The 17,050-nt window shown below is 42.2% G+C and overlaps 1 protein-coding gene across 1 annotated transcript in view; it reads right to left on the reverse strand.

The window, feature by feature from the left end:
- The window catches only part of LOC144228168 (uncharacterized), an 86,272-nt gene extending 77,031 nt beyond the window's left edge, over positions 1–9,241 (reverse strand). The window contains 1 exon segment of the mRNA XM_077759978.1: positions 8,655–9,241. Coding sequence (XP_077616104.1) covers positions 8,655–8,818 — 164 coding nt within the window. The 5' untranslated portion in view covers positions 8,819–9,241.
- Positions 9,242–17,050: the final 7,809 nt, after the last annotated feature.

Here is a 17,050-nt window from a genome sequence, read left to right on the forward strand (position 1 = left end):
CGCCCCAATCTCAAGGTAGGACCACTCTGCAGTGCCATTTTATGCTCCACAACCCAGCCCCATCATTCCACTGCATCCCTGGATGGGGCCAGGGCCACACATCACCTTGGATCCCATTTTTTCCCACTTCATCCCTCCTCTGCCCTGAGTATTCAATCACTGTGAGGTTTCTCCTGAAGAGCAGAGAACAGATCACAGGAACCCCAATCCCTTGCTCAAGCTCTGTCTCTACGGAGCCCAACCTAAAACAGAGACTTTGGCTTGAGGAAATGATTTTATTTCCTGACCAAGTATCTGGACTCCTGCTGTAGATGATGGGCAGAGTTATTCATTTTAGACTACTATCTACCTGTTGAGGACCCGTTTCAGCATGACCCTCCAGGCTGGCCTGCACTGCATATGGATTGCACTGTATCCAAGAACTAAGGTTGACCTTTGACTCTGTGTATCTGAGTATGCCCGTGTCTGCAAAGGGCTGTGGGTGACTCACTAGTGGGGTGACCCACTGGTTGTTGCTGTAGGTAACAAATCATCTTTCAGTCTTGCACACTTGAAGGTATGCCAAAGGCCAGGCTGGAGATTCCAGCAGAACCCAGCATCACGGCAGGAGTCTAAAGTCAATAGCAATCACTGTCCTTGCTGATCATCTACGGAAGGAATGACACCCAGCACTAGACTAAACTCACAGCAAGGGGCTGGGAGTTCTTTAAAATAAAAGTGGACAAAGATTCTGTGTGTTGTGGAATATTCCTCAAATACCATGGACAATCTGAACTCCACTTATTTATTTATTGCCCCCCTCTGAAAAGCACTTCCTCCTTCCTACAGCTTCTCAAAATCACACACACTTCACGGCCCCACTGTGTCCCCCATACTCTATGTCATCCCAACACTCTGCCACAGAAATCTCTCCTCTCTCCTCCTTTATACAACCCTTGTTGTCTATACCATCCTTTTAGCGTGTATTTAGCACTGTTCCTGATATTTTTATGTTTATGTTGCTTCTCTCCAACTCCTTTAAAAGTCTTTGAGGATAAGGACAATACCTTATGCAGAATCCCCCTAAATATCATGCACATTACAGGATACTAAGTAATTATTTATTAATGATGTTGATGTGCATATTCATTGCCAAGCCTGCAAAGTGATATCTCTTAATGTGGATAACAGGATTTTGTGAGGTCTGCTAATTATGATCTTTTCCTGCCCTGGGAGATTACCAAATGACTGCAGGGATTGAAGAGAACTTAGTGTTTTGTTGAAGGTAGAGACAGTAAATTTAAGTTCAAAGAGGGCCTGTTCTTACAAGCAGCCCACTGCTCTGTCCCCAGGTGCAAGATAGGATGATCTGGTTTGACAGCCTTTACCCGCAAAAGATGTAAGTGGGAACTCTGTGTCCCCAAAACAGAGTTGTTTTGAGGGGGTGGAGCAGGAATACTGTGCTCATAAGGAAAAGCCATCCTCTTCCATTAACATCCTTTTTTGACTGGTTTCTGTCTCAAAAACTATAGTTTTACTGCCCCAGTGCTATTAAAGCACAGGAGAGAATTAATATGGCAGAGGAGCCAAGGACTCTTGTAGACATACATGAGATGGTGCTTGCCTCTGCCTTTAGGGTCCAGAGCTAGGACCACAGATGACAGACTGGGGGCCTTGCTTGGTCAACACAGTGCTTCCTGCTTCAGATGAATGCTTGCATAACTACCAACCAGACATCAGCAAATGTGGTAGCCAGGTCCTGGAAGAGACTACTACTACCTAGAAAAGCTCCTTGAGGTTGAGTCCCTTCTCAGCAGTATTGGAAGGGTCTCTGCTCCCCACCCCAAGTGGACAAGTTGCTAAAGCAACTACAGTGATTTCCCCTTATCCATGGGGGATATATTCCAAGACCCCCAGTGGATGCCTAAAACTGCAGATAGTACCCAACTCACTATCTACTGTTTTTCCCTATACATCTACAGCTATGATACATTTTCACTTATAAGTTAGGCACACTAAGAGGTTAATAACAGCAACAAATAATAAAACAGAACAATGCACTGTGATAAAAATTAAATGAATGTGGTCTCTCTAAAAATGTCTTTTGTACTCTCCTCACCCTTCCTCTTGTAATGATGTGAGATAAACAATGCACTGTGATAAAAATTAAATGAATGTGGTCTCTCTAAAAATGTCTTTTGTACTCTCCTCACCCTTCCTCTTGTAATGATGTGAGATAAACAATGCACTGTGATAAAAATTAAATGAATGTGGTCTCTCTAAAAATGTCTTTTGTACTCTCCTCACCCTTCCTCTTGTAATGATGTGAGATAATAAAATGCCTATGTGATGAAGTGAGATGAATGATATAGGCATTGTGATGTGGTATTAGGCTTCTATTGACCTTTTGACCATACATCAGAAGAAGGATCACTTGCTTGAAGACTGCAGTTGACCCTTGGTAACAGAAACCACACATAAGTGAAACAATGGATAAGGGGCAACTACCACATGATGGACAACAAAAACCTCACCATCACTGACATGGGGGCTGTCCCTCCAAGTCCACCAGATATATCTTATCCTTCTCCATCCCAACACTGGAGGAGCGAGCATGGGAGAAACTAGGGGGAAGTAGAGGAAGCACTCTGACTTGAACATGACATTGGAGTCAATACAAGGTTAAGATGATTACAGTACAATAACCAGGTCTGGCTACATAATTTTCAGGACTCAGTGCAAAATGCAAATGAGAAGCTCCATGTCCTAAAAGCAAGAAAATTCACCCTTGGAGATACTCATATTTAAAGCTTTTTCCTTCTCTCTTACCCTCTCCTGCTCACACTCACTCTCTCTCTTTCTCTCTCTCTCTCTCTCTCAAAAATAAATAAACATTTAAAAAAATCTTTAAAAAAAAGCGGGGGGCAACTGGGTGGCTCAGTTAGTTGGGCAGCCGACTTCAGCTCAGGTCATGATCTCACAGTTTGTGGGTTCAAGCCCCACACTGGGTTCTGTGCCGACAGCTCAGAGCCTGGGAGCCTGGTTCGGATTCTCTGTCCCCCTCTCTCTCTGACCCTCTCCCACTCGCATTTTGTGTGTGTCTCTCTCAAAAATAAATAAACATTAAAATAATCTTTAAAAAAAAAAGCTTTTTCCTTTCATTAATGGTGTCTCAACTTGTCATGCAGGTTTTTTATCCTTGTCTAATGTCATTGTCCCTCAAGCACAGGGATACGTACAGGTCAAATGTGGACCCCTGCAGCCTTCAGGGGACCCCACAGGGAAGCAAGATGCACGTGGGGGCCTCAGAGGTCCTTCCCAGGAGCTGCTAGATCTCCAAGGATATTGTGACCTCAGCTCTGGAACGCACTTGGCACCTGAACTGGAGGTGGTGAGAGGCCCACTCCAGCTGTGTTGCCCGCCAAACACAGCGTGGTGCTTCTAACACAGGCAGCTGTGCAGTGCAGACACTGTGGTGGTGCGACTCCACGGGGGGGCCCCACTAGGGGCGGAGTCAGCAGCAGTCACAGGGTGGAGGGAGAGAGGGGAGTATCTGTGTAGGGCTGGGACTCTAAGGGGTGGGGAAGTGGGTAGCTCTGAAGCTGTCCCATTGAACCACCAGAAAGAGATCCGGCAGGGAAACTTCAGTGGGACTGAGGCTCCAAACCCCGAGTGCCTCCTCCATGGTCTCATCAGACTTCACTTACAAAGCACAAATCCAAAGAGAACATTGTTAAGAATTTCAAGATGGCAACTGCAGAGTATTAAACTCTATACCCTGGGCGCTTCTGAGAACGGGGCCCTGGATGGCCATTCTGGGCCCTGCACACAGCCTGCAAAGCTGGCTCAGACAATAAATGAAATGAGATTTTGCTAATTCTAAAACTGATGGGAAACTTACTGACTAGGCCAGAAATGTTGAAGGAACCTGTTATCCAGCAGGAAATGCTGGTTTAATACTGGTAGCTTTGGGGAAAAAGTTCCTATTTATACCGCAAAGAGGTAAGACTCCTCATGCAAATCAGTAACATTTACATTTCTTCACAACAAATTTTAATGTGTAGTGATTTGATTCTTCCCTTTTTTCATCTCCTTTCCCACTTTGTTGCCAAGTTCTGTTATTTTCACTTTTATTTTTTTTTTTCTAAGCTTATTTATTTATTTTTGAGAGGAGACCGGCAAGGAGCAGAGAGAGGGAGAGAAAGAATCCCAAGCAGGCTCTGTGCTGTCAGTGCAGAGCCCCCCACAGGGGGCTCAGACCCTTGAACCCATGAGATCATGACCTGAGCCAAAATCAAGAGTCAGATGCTTAACCAACTGAGCCACCCTGGTGCCCCTAATATTTTCTCTTTTAAACCATCTCTGTAGTTCTTTCCGCCCTCCACCTCCACCACATCACCTCATTGCCCCACGCTGGAGTAGCCTAGCCCTGGAGCAGGGCATCAGATAATGGACCTTCCCCAACCTTCCCACATTCCCCTCCTGGGTAGATCTGTGCACTAGCAGTTAACTTTGGCTCCTGCCTCTGCCCCTTGCTATATTTTTCACTTCATTGAAGTTATTTAGCCCTTTTGTGCCTTCTGTCACTAATCGTATAAGCTTATTTGAGGATTCAATAAGGTAATGTGTATAAACTAGTCTTTACCCTCTTCTTTGCAAATCTAGGCAGGCCAGCCTCCTCCTGCCAGGATATGAGGAATAGGGCATTCTGTAATTTAGTATAATTTAGTAATTTTCCTAAAGTGCAGATTGTCTGGACCTAATAGATGGTTTCTCCAGCAGTGCTGCCTGCTAAGATCTAGTCTCATCCCTCTTATATGGGAATATAATGTTTATCCATCAAGAAGGCTTTGGGCTGGGGCCCAGAAGTGCTGGAACAGACCAGAGAAGGACCTTAAAAGGACAAGAATGGAGAAGACCAGGAGCTAGATAATATCAGAATTGTACCCAATGAGACTTTCATAATGTCCAAGGACACATAAGGCAAGCCACTATTATTTTGTAGATACATATATGATGTATTTCGTAATATGAAAAACTATGAGTGCAGTCCAGGATTGCTCTTATAAGACAGATTTCTCTCTTTACTTAATAAAGCACCCAATAGCAAATTTATTTAAATTACATTCTTAATATATTTGAGCATTTACACCAAGGACACTTGATAAATGTTAGAATGCAGAATATTTGAACACACATATTTGGAGTCACAGATAGTTATAAACAAGAGCAACAAGACAGAAGTCATTAAACCAGGGCTTTTTTAAGAATTTGAAGGAAATGTGTAAAGTAGTTCAAGCCTATTTATTTTATTAAAGAGTTAATAAGGGTTAGTGAGAATAAGTTACCTGCCTAAACTAGATTATGATAGAAGCAACCATAGCTGAGCCTGCTACCTCTGGAAGGAGTCCATGTTCATTACCCCCAAACTGTGTCAATTGATGCAGACAACTATTTGACATGATTGTTGAATTCATACATAAATTTTATATATAGCTGACCTTTGAACAACACACATTGATCCCACATGCAGTCTAAAATCCATGTATAACTTTTGATTCCCCAAAAATTCACCTACTAATAGCCTACTATTGACCAGAGCCTTAATGGTAACATAAACAGTCAATTCACACGTATGTACTTTGTACGTTATATACATTATATATTGTCTTCTTATAATAAAGTAAGCTAGAGAAAAGAAAATGTTAAGAAAATTATAAGGAGAAAAAATATATTTACAGTAATGTACAGGATTTATTGAAAAAGTCTGCATATAAGTGGACCCATGAAGTTCAAAATGATGTTGTTTAGGCATCAACTGTATATATCTCTTAGGGATGTGAATGTTTTATATATTATATATACATAGTCTTCACATGTGTCCTTTTATATTTGTTTTACATTGTATATAACAGTTGCAAAGAAATAAAAATTGCCTGTCTCTGTATTGTAAGAATATATATACTACATATACAAAATATAGAATAATATAGATATACCTGTTCATGAAAGATGTATGACTTAATCTACTTACAGCACTTAGCAGGGCACCTTGCACATATGACAAACTTGATAAATTTAAGAAGTCAGTAAATTAAAGTTAACCCTCTTTCACAGATTTACTGCTTAGAGGAACATCAAAGAAGTAGCAGGGGCGAGGGCTCTCCAGTCTCCACACGGGCCCCACTCCACCTCCATATGCTCCAATAAAAAAATGGAAATCCAGGGACCCTGGCTGGTATGGCCATTGTCACATGGCATGTTGGTGCTAGGACAACAGCTAGGGCAGAGGTGCCCTCACTTCAAGCACAGTTTAGCACTTGGAATTTTTTACTCCAAAGATATTCCTGATGATTTTTTCCTAGGAAAGCATTACCTTTTCTAACTAGATTGTAATCTCCCTGAGGGCAAAGATAAAGTCTTTTCTCTTTTTGTACACCTGCTTCCCCCACCAACACATTTACAAGCCTTTGCGCATGTTATTAGTTAATAAAGAGGTTATGAGGCTTGGAGAGTATGATGGTTTTAAAACCTTCCATAAAAAGTTGGAGGCTAATTCCTTCCTTGAATACAGGCGGCCATAGTGACCTGCTTCTAACGAACCTCACTTGGCAGAAACGATGCTGTGTGCCTTCTGAGTCTGGGCTGGGAAAGCGGATATGGCTTCTGCCTGGCTCTCACTCTCAAGAGCCATGCCTTAGGTATGCCTCATCAAAATACAAGACCATAAATCTCACTTAAATGTTGCCAACACCTCTAGAAGTTTATTGGTACTATTATCCCGACTGTGGAAAGGAGGAAACTGAGCTAAAGAAACTAAGTTCTCTATGGTCACACATCAGACCAGGAACTGAATCCAGTTATATCTGACCCTTCCATCCCATACATACTTCCTCTAATGTTAACCTCAAGCCATCCAATTAAGTTCTCTGAAGCCCAGTCTGGTCATTTGTAAAGTGATTATAAATAATCTGTCTGCATCATAGGATTCTCAAAAGGACCAAAGAGGAAAATAGGCACAGTTATGCATTATAAACTAATCTATAGTTAGCACTTAAATTCAGCTAAATTTACAATCATGGTTGTCAAAAAAGGCTTTCAAATGAATAAACATGTAATCTGTTATTATTTCTCACCTATTTCTTACAAAACTAATAAAAGCAAATTAATTTCAAAGATCTATGTGCTATGTTTAAATGAATTTGTCAGAAAATTCTATTTCTTGAAGCATGATGAAAAAGCATCTTAAGTTTCTGTTGAGGCCTTTAATTATTCAAACCCACTGCAAGCAAGAAATAACTCAGAGCAGTAGTTTCCAAAATTCGATCTTTGGAGACCTAGGAGTTCTGCCCCCGGAGCAGTTCTCTTTATATCTATAATGTACACTGATTGCAGGAGGGAATGATATCAATGTATATTTGTTTCTGAGGAGAGAGCTGATACCTTTTATTAGAGTCTGAAAAGAATTCAAGATCCATAGAAGGTCAAAAGCCACTAACATAAAGAGAAATGGAAGAAATGTGAAATGCCATCTTCTCCAATTATCCAGCTGGGAATTAAACCTGTCCAGCCTATACTGGCACACCTTCAGAAATAGTGTGTGCCCCCCTCCTACACTGTTAGTGGGAATGTAAACTGGCACAGCCCCTCTGGAAAACAGTGTGGAGGTTCCTAAGGAAACNTAGTGTGTGCCCTTTCCTCAGACCTCCAATTCCGTCCCTGGAGGATTCACACATTTGGAAAGAAATCATTTTTCTGCAACTTCATGCAATCTTAGGTCTGAATTTCTGCACTTTCCTGCAATGACACTTGGTCCAATTTTTACCACTTGGCATTTACCACAAAGCCAAACTCTTGTCCTTCACCCTCACCCTTAAAATATTTGAAAACAGGTATCATGTTCTCCCCTCTTCCTAATTTCTCTGACTTTCCCAAGAGAGGTCTCAATGGAGGCAAACATACTCTGCATATTACCAAGTCTACATGGAGAGGACGATTACAGTCCTCCACCTTGGCCCCATGCATGCATTATTGAAACTTAAAAAAAAATTTTAAAGCTTTTATTTATTTCTAGGAGAGAGAGAGAGAGAGAGACAGCGTGGGCAGGGGAGGGAGAGAGAGCGAGGGAGACACAGACTCTGAAACAGGCCCCAGGCTCTGAGCTGGCAGTCAGCACAGAGCCCGACGCGGGGCTCGAACCCACGAACCGCGAGATCATGACCGTTAAGTCGGACGCTTAACCGACTAAGCCACCCAGGCGCCCCTATTGAAACTTAAAATTTAATTTGGATGGAAGGTCTCTGCTTCTCTCATCCCTGAAATGCAACTACATCAGCACCAAACCATTTTTGCACACCTAGAAAATGGATCTGAGGATTAACACAACAATCTGCTTAACTTGAGCCACAAAAATCAGCAGGTACACAGCACAGAGGCAGATCAGGGGAGAGAGAAGCCACGGCAGGTAGAGGGCAGTATTTGCAGAGAAAGGACAGAGAAAGGGGGGAGAGTACAAGCAAAGCACTCCCCCTGCAAGTAGCTAGAGAGAAAGAGAACGAGTGGGAACACCCACAAGTGACTGAAAAAGAAAGGGAGAAGGGAGAGAGGAGAGCGTTTCAATCCATTAGAATCTATAAACAGGGGAGAGTAACGGGGCAAATTCCACAGCTCTATACCTGGCAGTGCTCTGGTGGGAAGGGCGAATCCCCAGGAGCAGGCAGCGAGGTCGAGGGGGTCCCTGGGTGACCGAGGGAGCAGCAGTTCCCCCGATAGGAGGGCATTCGGTAGAGGCCAGCCGGCCTCCCCGCAGGCAGAGGTCCCAGCGGATGCCAGAGAACATGATGGCTGGTACTGGAAGGCAGACACCAGGCGCAGTACACCCTGGAGCTGGTTGTGTTGTGAGTTACCACAGGCCGGGACCCACTGCCGCCACCCGCTCACGCGCACTCGCCACCACCTCTGAGTCTCTGCAGCAGCACGATGGCAGGCACGTTTGTTGGGCCGAGCCAGCACCAGGCCATTGCTCAGCGCGACACCTCCCTTCGAGGGTCCCCTGGGGGTCAGGGCGGCAGGGCCCTCAGAAGTGAGGGGTTTGGAAACACAGCCCCATCTGAGATAAAATTCAGGAGGGAGGTGCCGCCTGGGAGGCTGACGGCTTGTACACAGACGGTGTAGAAATGGGCAGCGGACAGAAGCCAGAGGCAAAGAAAAGGAGCTTGATTGACGGTTGGTGAGGCACAGAGTTCTGAGGGTAGAAACTTGGAAGCTGAGGGACGCCACTTCCGCCTCCCCCGCGCCTGCGCGTACGCGCGCACGCGCAGCACCCGGATCCACCCCCGTAAGCTAAGCAGCGCCACCTAGTGTAGAGTGTAGCCATTACACCAGGCCCCGACCGACTGTGCTAACCAAGCCCTAGAGGATGACAAGTCTCTCCACCTGCTTCGTGTATCAGCTATAAAGTGCTTGCTTCATATTTGAAGGGGAAACCAGATGTAATTTCATTCGGACTTCATTGTGTTCTCTGGTCCATCTATTCATTTTATTTTTTTTTCTTTTTCTTTTCTTATTCTTGGATACAGAAAGAGAAAAAATTATTTTTATTTTCCATTTTTATATAAATTTTAAAAATATTTTTACTATACTTTTTGTATTTTTGTAAATTTATTTTTTATTCTATTTTACCTATTTCATTTCATTTTATTCCATTTTATTGTATACACTTTTTAAATTTTTAAATGTTTTCTTACTTTTTTTTCCTTTCTTTTCTTTCCCTGTTTTTCTCTATTCTATCAAGCTTCTTTCAACAACCAGCCAAAAACTTATGTGGGATTGAGCTTCCTTTATTTATTCTTTGTGTGTGTGTTTAAAAATCTTTTTAATTTTGTTTTTTTTAATGTTATTAATTCTTTTACTTCCTCCAAAATAACAAAACAAAAGAATTCATGCCAAGAGAAAGAACAGGAAGAAATGACAGCCAGGGACTTAATCAACACAGGTATCAGCAAGATGTCTGACTGAGAATTTAGAATCATGATAATAAGAATACTATCTGGGGTTGGAAAAAGCATATAATCCCTTTCTGTGGAGATAAAAGAACTAGTCAGGATGAAATTAAAAACACTATAACTGAGATGCAATCTTAAATGGATGCCACAGCAGCAAAGATAGATGATACAGAGCAGCAAATCACAGATAAAGACGACAAAATTATAGAGAATAATGAAGCAGAAAAAGGAAGGGAAACTAAGGCAAAAAAGCATTATATAAGAATTAATTAGAGAACTCAGTGACTCACTAAAAATGAATAACATCCAAATCATAAGAGTCCTAGAAGATGAAGAGAGAGAAAAAGGGGTAGGTTTATGTGAGCAAACCATAGCAGAAAACTTTCCTAACCTGGGGAAAGACACAGACATCAAAATCCAAGAAGAACAGAGAACTCCCATTAGATTCAACAAAAACCGACCGTCAACCAGGCATATCATAATCAAATTCACAAAAGACATAGGCAATGAAAGAATTATGAAAGCAGCAAGGGGGAAAAGCCCTTAACCTATAAGGGAAGACAGATCAGGGTCACAGCAGATCTATCCACAGAAACTTGGCAGACCAGAAAGGAGTCATAGGATATATTCAACATGCTGAATTGAAAAAATATGCAGCCAAGAATTCTTTATCCAGTAAGACTGTCATTCAACATAGAAGGAGAGATTAAAAGTTTCCCAGACAAACAAAAATTAAAGGATTTCATGATCACTAAACCAGTCCTGCCAGAAACGGGGACTCTCTGAGGGGAGAAAAGATGAAACAAAACAAAAAACACCAAAAAAACAAAGACTAGAAAGGATCAGAGAACACCAACAGAAATTCCAACTCTATAGGCAACACAATGATAATAAATTCACATCTTTCAGTATTCACTCTAATTTCAATGGACTAAACGCTCCAATAAAAAGACATAGGATAACAAAATGGATAAGAAAACAACATCCATCTATACGTTGCTTACAAGAGACCCATTTTAGGCCTAAAGACACCTTCAGGTTGAAAGTAAGGTGATGGGGAACCATCTATCATGGTTATGGTCACCAAAAGAAAGCCAGAGTAGCCATACTTACATAAGATAATCTAGACTTTAAAATAAAGACTGTAACAAGAGATGAATAAAGAACATTATATCATAAATAAGAGGTCTATCCACCAAGCAGATCTAATAATTATGCTTCCAACATGAGAGCACCCAAATATATAAATCAATTAATCACAAACATACAGAAACTAATTGATAATAATACCATAATAGTAGGGGACTTCAACACCCCACTTACAGCAATGGACAGATCATCTAAATAGAAAATCAACAAGGAAACAATGGCTTCCAATGACACACTGGCCTGGATGGACTTAACAGATATATTTAGAACATTCCATGCTAAAGCAATGGAATACACATTCTTCTCGAGTGCACATGGAACATTCTCCAGAACAGACCACATACTGGGACACAAATCAGCCTTCAACAAGTACAAAAAGATCGAGACTGTACCATGCTTGTTTTCAGACCACATACTATGAAACCCGAAATCAACCACAAGAAAAAATTTGGAAAGGCAATGAATACTTGGAGATTAAAGAACATCCTACCAAAGAATGAATGCGTTAACCAAAAAATTAAGGAGGAAATTTAAAAGTACATAGAAGCCAATGAAAATGATAACACCACAGCTCAAAACCTCTGCGATGCAGCAATGCTGGTAATAAGAGGGAAGTATATAGCAATTCAAGACTTCTTAAAGAAGGAAGAAAGGTCTCAGATTCACAACCTAACCTTACCCCTTAAAGATATGGAAAAAGAACAGCAAATAAGACCTAAAACCAGCAGAAGATGGGAAATAATAAAGATTAGAGCAGAAATCAATGCTATGGAAACAAAAAACAGTAGAAGAGATCAAATGAAACCAGGAGTTGCTTCTTTGAAAGAATTAACAAAATTGATAAATTCCTAGCTGGTTTGGTCAAAAAGAAAAAGGATAGGACACAAATAAATAAAGTTTAATTTGATTAACAAATCTATAAACATGGCATTCTCGCATTCTCGGTATTAAAATATGACATTTTCTCATACACCTCACTATTGAGATAATAAATAAGTGAAAGAGTGAACAAAAATTAAAAGATCTTGAGGATTTACAGTTAGCAAAAAGGGATCTAGATAAATAAAGAAATGACCATTTTAGTCTCACAACCCTGAAGTCAAAAAATGGAACCGATAGAAGGATAATTTGGAGGGCTGAAAGAGGGGAAGTAAATATTTTTATAGAACCAAATAAGAAAAAACTTCCTATGACTCATATACACATTTAGTAATTTTTTAAAAAAGAACTTCCCTTGTACCACACACACCCACACACACACACTCCACACGTATACATTCACCTTAACACCACCACCACTACCATCATTTCCATAATAGGAAACAATACTGAAGAATTTGAAAATATCTGTTTTTGTGAGTTAAAACAATGTTTTAGGGGTGCCTGGGTGGCTCAGTCGGTTAAGCATCCAACTTCAGCTCAGGTCATGATCTCAGTTTGGGAGTTTGAGCCCTGCATTAGGCTCTCTGCTGACAGCTCAGAGCCTGGAGCCTGCTTCAGATTCTCTGTGTGTGTGTGTGTGTGTGTGTGTGTGTGTGTGTGTCTGCCCACTCCCTCTCAAAAATACACAAACTTTTTTTTTTTAAATTTTAGGGGTGTCTGGGTGGCTCAGTTGGTTAAACATCCAACTTCAGCTGGGGTCATGGGTTCATGGGTTCAAGCCCCCAGTCAGGCTCTGCGCTGACAGCTCAGAGCCTGGAGCTGCTTCAGATTCTGTGTCTCCCTCTCTCTCTGCCCCTTTCGCCCCACTCTCAAAAATAAATAAACATTAAAATTTTCTTTTATTTATTTTAATAATTTTTTTAAAAACTACGTTTTTTTGTTTATAACTTTTTATGTCTTTATTTTGAGAGACAGAGATAAGAGGGAGCAGGGTGGGGCAGAGAGAGAGGGAGACACAGAATCTGAAACAGGCTCCTGGCTCTGAGCTGTCAGCACAGAGCCCAACATGGGGCTCGAAGCCATGAACCATGAGATCATGTCCTGAGCCAAAGTCGGATGCTTAACCAACTGTGCCACCCAGGTGCCCCTAAAACTATGTTTTAGCTGGGAAATAAGGGGAAAAAATTGACACAGTTTATGGGCAACAAATAATAAAAATGTTATGCCTTTATAAAACTCTTAAATAAAACTCTTGGCAATAATAACACTGGCTTCCAAGGGAAAATTTTTAATTAAAAATTAGTACACCCCCAAGGTTTCTTGCAATTGCATCTTAATCAAATTGTTCTGTCTTCTTTTTCCTTCTCAGGTGAATGTTTTCCCCTCTTCTTTTCATTTCTCTGGTATTACAACAATTTGAGGACTATGTCAAGTTTGTGACTTCCTCTTGCTCCATTAATTCTGTCTTATGTGCTTTTTTCCCACAAGCAAAAATGGATTTGTGAGCATTGTTTCCCTTTGACATTGTTTTACTAATAAATTAAATTGTTCCTTTGGCCCTGTTCCCCAAAGTATATTCCATACCAGAAACCTCAGTGCCATTGTTCAGAGACAGGAGAGCACTGAGGCTGTCAGAGGGCTCTGTGGCTGCAGCCACCTAGTGACTCCAGCCAAGACGTTAGTGGCACCAGATACTTGCAGCAGCTACAAATTTGCCACTAGTTCTGGTAACCAATTCACACGATACAAGATTTGTGCTTTTAATTTATTTTGAAGATAGTCACACAATAAGCAAAAAATTCAAAGGATAAAAAAGGACCTAAATCTTGTCCGCAGCCACCCAGATTTCCTGTCTTAGAAGTAACCAATGCTCAAAATGAGCAATCAGAGAACTCTAGATGCTGGCGAGGATGTGGAGAAACGGGCACCCTCCTACACTGTTGGTGGGAATGTAAACTGGTACAGCCCCTCTGGAAAACAGTGTGGAGGTTCCTCAGGAAACTAACAATAGAACTCCCCTATGACCCAGCAATAGCACTGCTAGGAATTTACCCAAGGGATACAGAAATGCTGATGCATAGGAGCACATGTACCCCAATGTTCATAGCAGCACTCTCCACAATAGCTAAAACATGGAAAGAGCCTAAGTGTCCATCAACGGACGAATGGATCAAGAAGATGTGGTTTATCTATACCATGGAATACTACATGGCAATGAGAAACAATGAAATCTGGCCATGTGTAGCAACATGGATGGACCTTGAGGGTGTTATGCTGAGCCAAATAAGTCAGGCAGAGAAGGACAAATATCATATGTTGCACGTATAGGAGGATTAGGAGGAATGTAACGGAGGACCAAGGGGGAGAAGAAGGGGGGAAATGGTGGGGGAAAGGGAGAGAGGCAAACCATGAGAGACTCTTGAATGCTGACAAAAACTGAGGACGGAAGGGTGTGGGGGGGAGGGGGGAGATGGGCATGGAAGAGGGCACTTGTGGGGATGAGCACTGGGTGTTATGTGGAAACTAATTAGACAATAAACTATTTGTAAAAAAAGAAAAAAGAAAAAAAAAAAGAAAGTACTTAGGAGAAAAAAAAAAAAGAAGTAACCAATGCTCTGTGCTTCCTGGCAGATACATTCTATGCGTATACGAGAATATATATATATATTTTTTTTACAGAAACAGTAACATTGTGCGTACAGTCTCTTGTATGTCCCTTGTGTGCATTTAATTTTTAGATATCTATATCATGAAGTAGGAAAGCAGTAGAGAATGGTATCCTGAAAACCATTTAAAAGAAGTATTTGAAAGAGGAGTGTGTGCTCAGCTGTGTGAAATGCTTAGGTGAGATGGGGACTGAGAATTGACCTCTGGGTTTGGCAAAAAAGGAAGCCATTTATGACTTCGGCAAGAACTGTTACTAGGGAATGGTGGGGGCAGTAGCTGATGACATGGATTCAAGGGAGAATGGAGGAAGGAAGTGTAGACAACTCTGTGAGACAGATTCACCATTGACAATTTCTAAGGAGTTTTGCTGGAAGGGAATAGAAAATCGTGGAGCTGGAGCTGGGGTCACAAAAGGAGTGTTTTTAAGATGGGAGACATCATCGCTTGTTTGTACAAAATGAGAGATGATCCTCTAGAGCACGAAAAGTGAATGACAGAGATACAAAAGAGACAGTTACAGGAGCACTGTCCTTGGCTGGGGAAGGAAATGGATTCAGGGCAACCTATGGGAGGGCTGGCCTGTGATGGGCATGCAGACGGCTCATCCACAGGGACAGGCAGGTAAGCAGAATGTGTGGGCAGGGACAATCGCAGGTGTGGCCATGGGAGCAGGTGAAGGTCGTCCAGGACTGACTTCTGCAGAGTCGCTTAAAAAGCAGGAAGAAGGTAGTAGAGAGTTGGGGGTGGGGGGCGTGGTCATCTAGGGGAGGAAGAGAACTAGACCAGATAACTGGAAACTCTGAAGGCCCAACTGAAGCTAGTGGTTGTTTGTGGTTAAGAATTTGAAGTGAGATTGGTCAGTGTGTTTGTGTTTTTCTCAACCAGGTAAGTATGTATATTCAGGTGAAATGTTAAACATAACTAGGGTTGGTGTCCCAGTAGAAGTGTACAACACGGTGGTGAACAGAATAAAATGGCCCTCAAGAGTCCCTGCCTCCTGGTGTACACGACTTGCCCTGCAGGGTGGCAGGGCTTGTGGGTATGATGGGCTACCACCCTCATGATTACATACGTTATGTGCAGAGGAAGAGATTTTGCAGGTCCCTCATCAGTGGACTTAGAGTTCTTCAAAAGGGATTATCCAGGGTGGGACTGACTAATCAAGCCTTTGGAGAGGGTGAGGTTTTCCCTGAGCTCAGAGGCTTTTAAGAAGCAAATCATTTTAGCAGTGCCTAGGTGGCTTAGTCAGTTACGTGTCTGACTTTGGCTCAGGTCATGATCTCACAGTTCATGAGTTCAAGCCCTGCATTGGGCTCTGTGCTGACAGCTCAGCGCTTGGAGCCTGCTTTGGATTCTGTATCTCCCTTTCTCTCTCTCTGTCCCTCCCTGCTTATACTCTATCTCTCTTTCTCTCAAAAATAAACAAATGTTTTTTAAAAAGAAGCAAATCATTGTAGGGGTGCTCAGTCAGTTAAGCACCTGACTCTTCACAGTTCATGAGATCGAGCCCTACTTCAGGCTCAATGCTGACAGGGCAAAGACTGCTTGAGACTCTCCCTCTCTCCCGCCTTCTCTCTGCCACTCCTCTTTTTGCACTCTCTAAATTAAATAAATAAGCAAACATTAATTCTTTAAATAAAAGCAAATCATTTTAAGAAGTAAGCCATCATGAGTGCCACAGCTGCAAGAAATGAATTCTGTGTGAGTTTTGAAGCGGACTCCATGCCTCAGATGAGAAAGCAGCCCTCCAATATCTTGCCTGGTTGCAGCATTGTAGGACCTGAGGAAAGGACCTGCCTAACGTGTGACTGGACTCCTGACCTTCAGAGATGGTGTAATACCAAGTAGGTGTTGTTTTGAGTCACTAAGTCTGTGATCATTTGTTATTGCTGCTTACAAATCTGAAACAGGTGACAACTGATTGTAATGAAGGATCACAGAAACTAAGCTGAGTGGGGAGGGAAATGGGAACATCAGGAGGGTATGGTACAGAGTGTGAGCATCAGTACTGTTACTGTTAGAATATTAGTTGAGTATCTAAAACGTGCTATGTGCTACCATACACAAGCTGCAGCAATGCTTACTGGCCTGAACAGCAGGCTCCATGTGGCTGTGGAGATGTCCTGCAATCCAAACATGGGGTGAGGAGGTGGTTTCCCCAGAGATGCAGATCTCATGCCAGGACACTGGCCAGAATGTTAGCAGCTTCACTGGGCTTCCCCAAAGGGACCTCAACTCAGGTCCTAGGGCCACAGGAAAGCCTAACTACTTGACTTGATGTTCCTACCCCGAGAACCAATTTATATCAGCTGCCTGCGAGGAAGCATCCTTTGCAAAAGACCCTGAGGAAAGAGATTGGACGGCACTTC

Source organism: Crocuta crocuta, unplaced genomic scaffold (assembly GCF_008692635.1).
Source record: "Crocuta crocuta isolate KB4526 unplaced genomic scaffold, BGI_CrCroc_1.0 scaffold462, whole genome shotgun sequence".
NCBI lineage: Eukaryota > Metazoa > Chordata > Mammalia > Carnivora > Hyaenidae > Crocuta > Crocuta crocuta.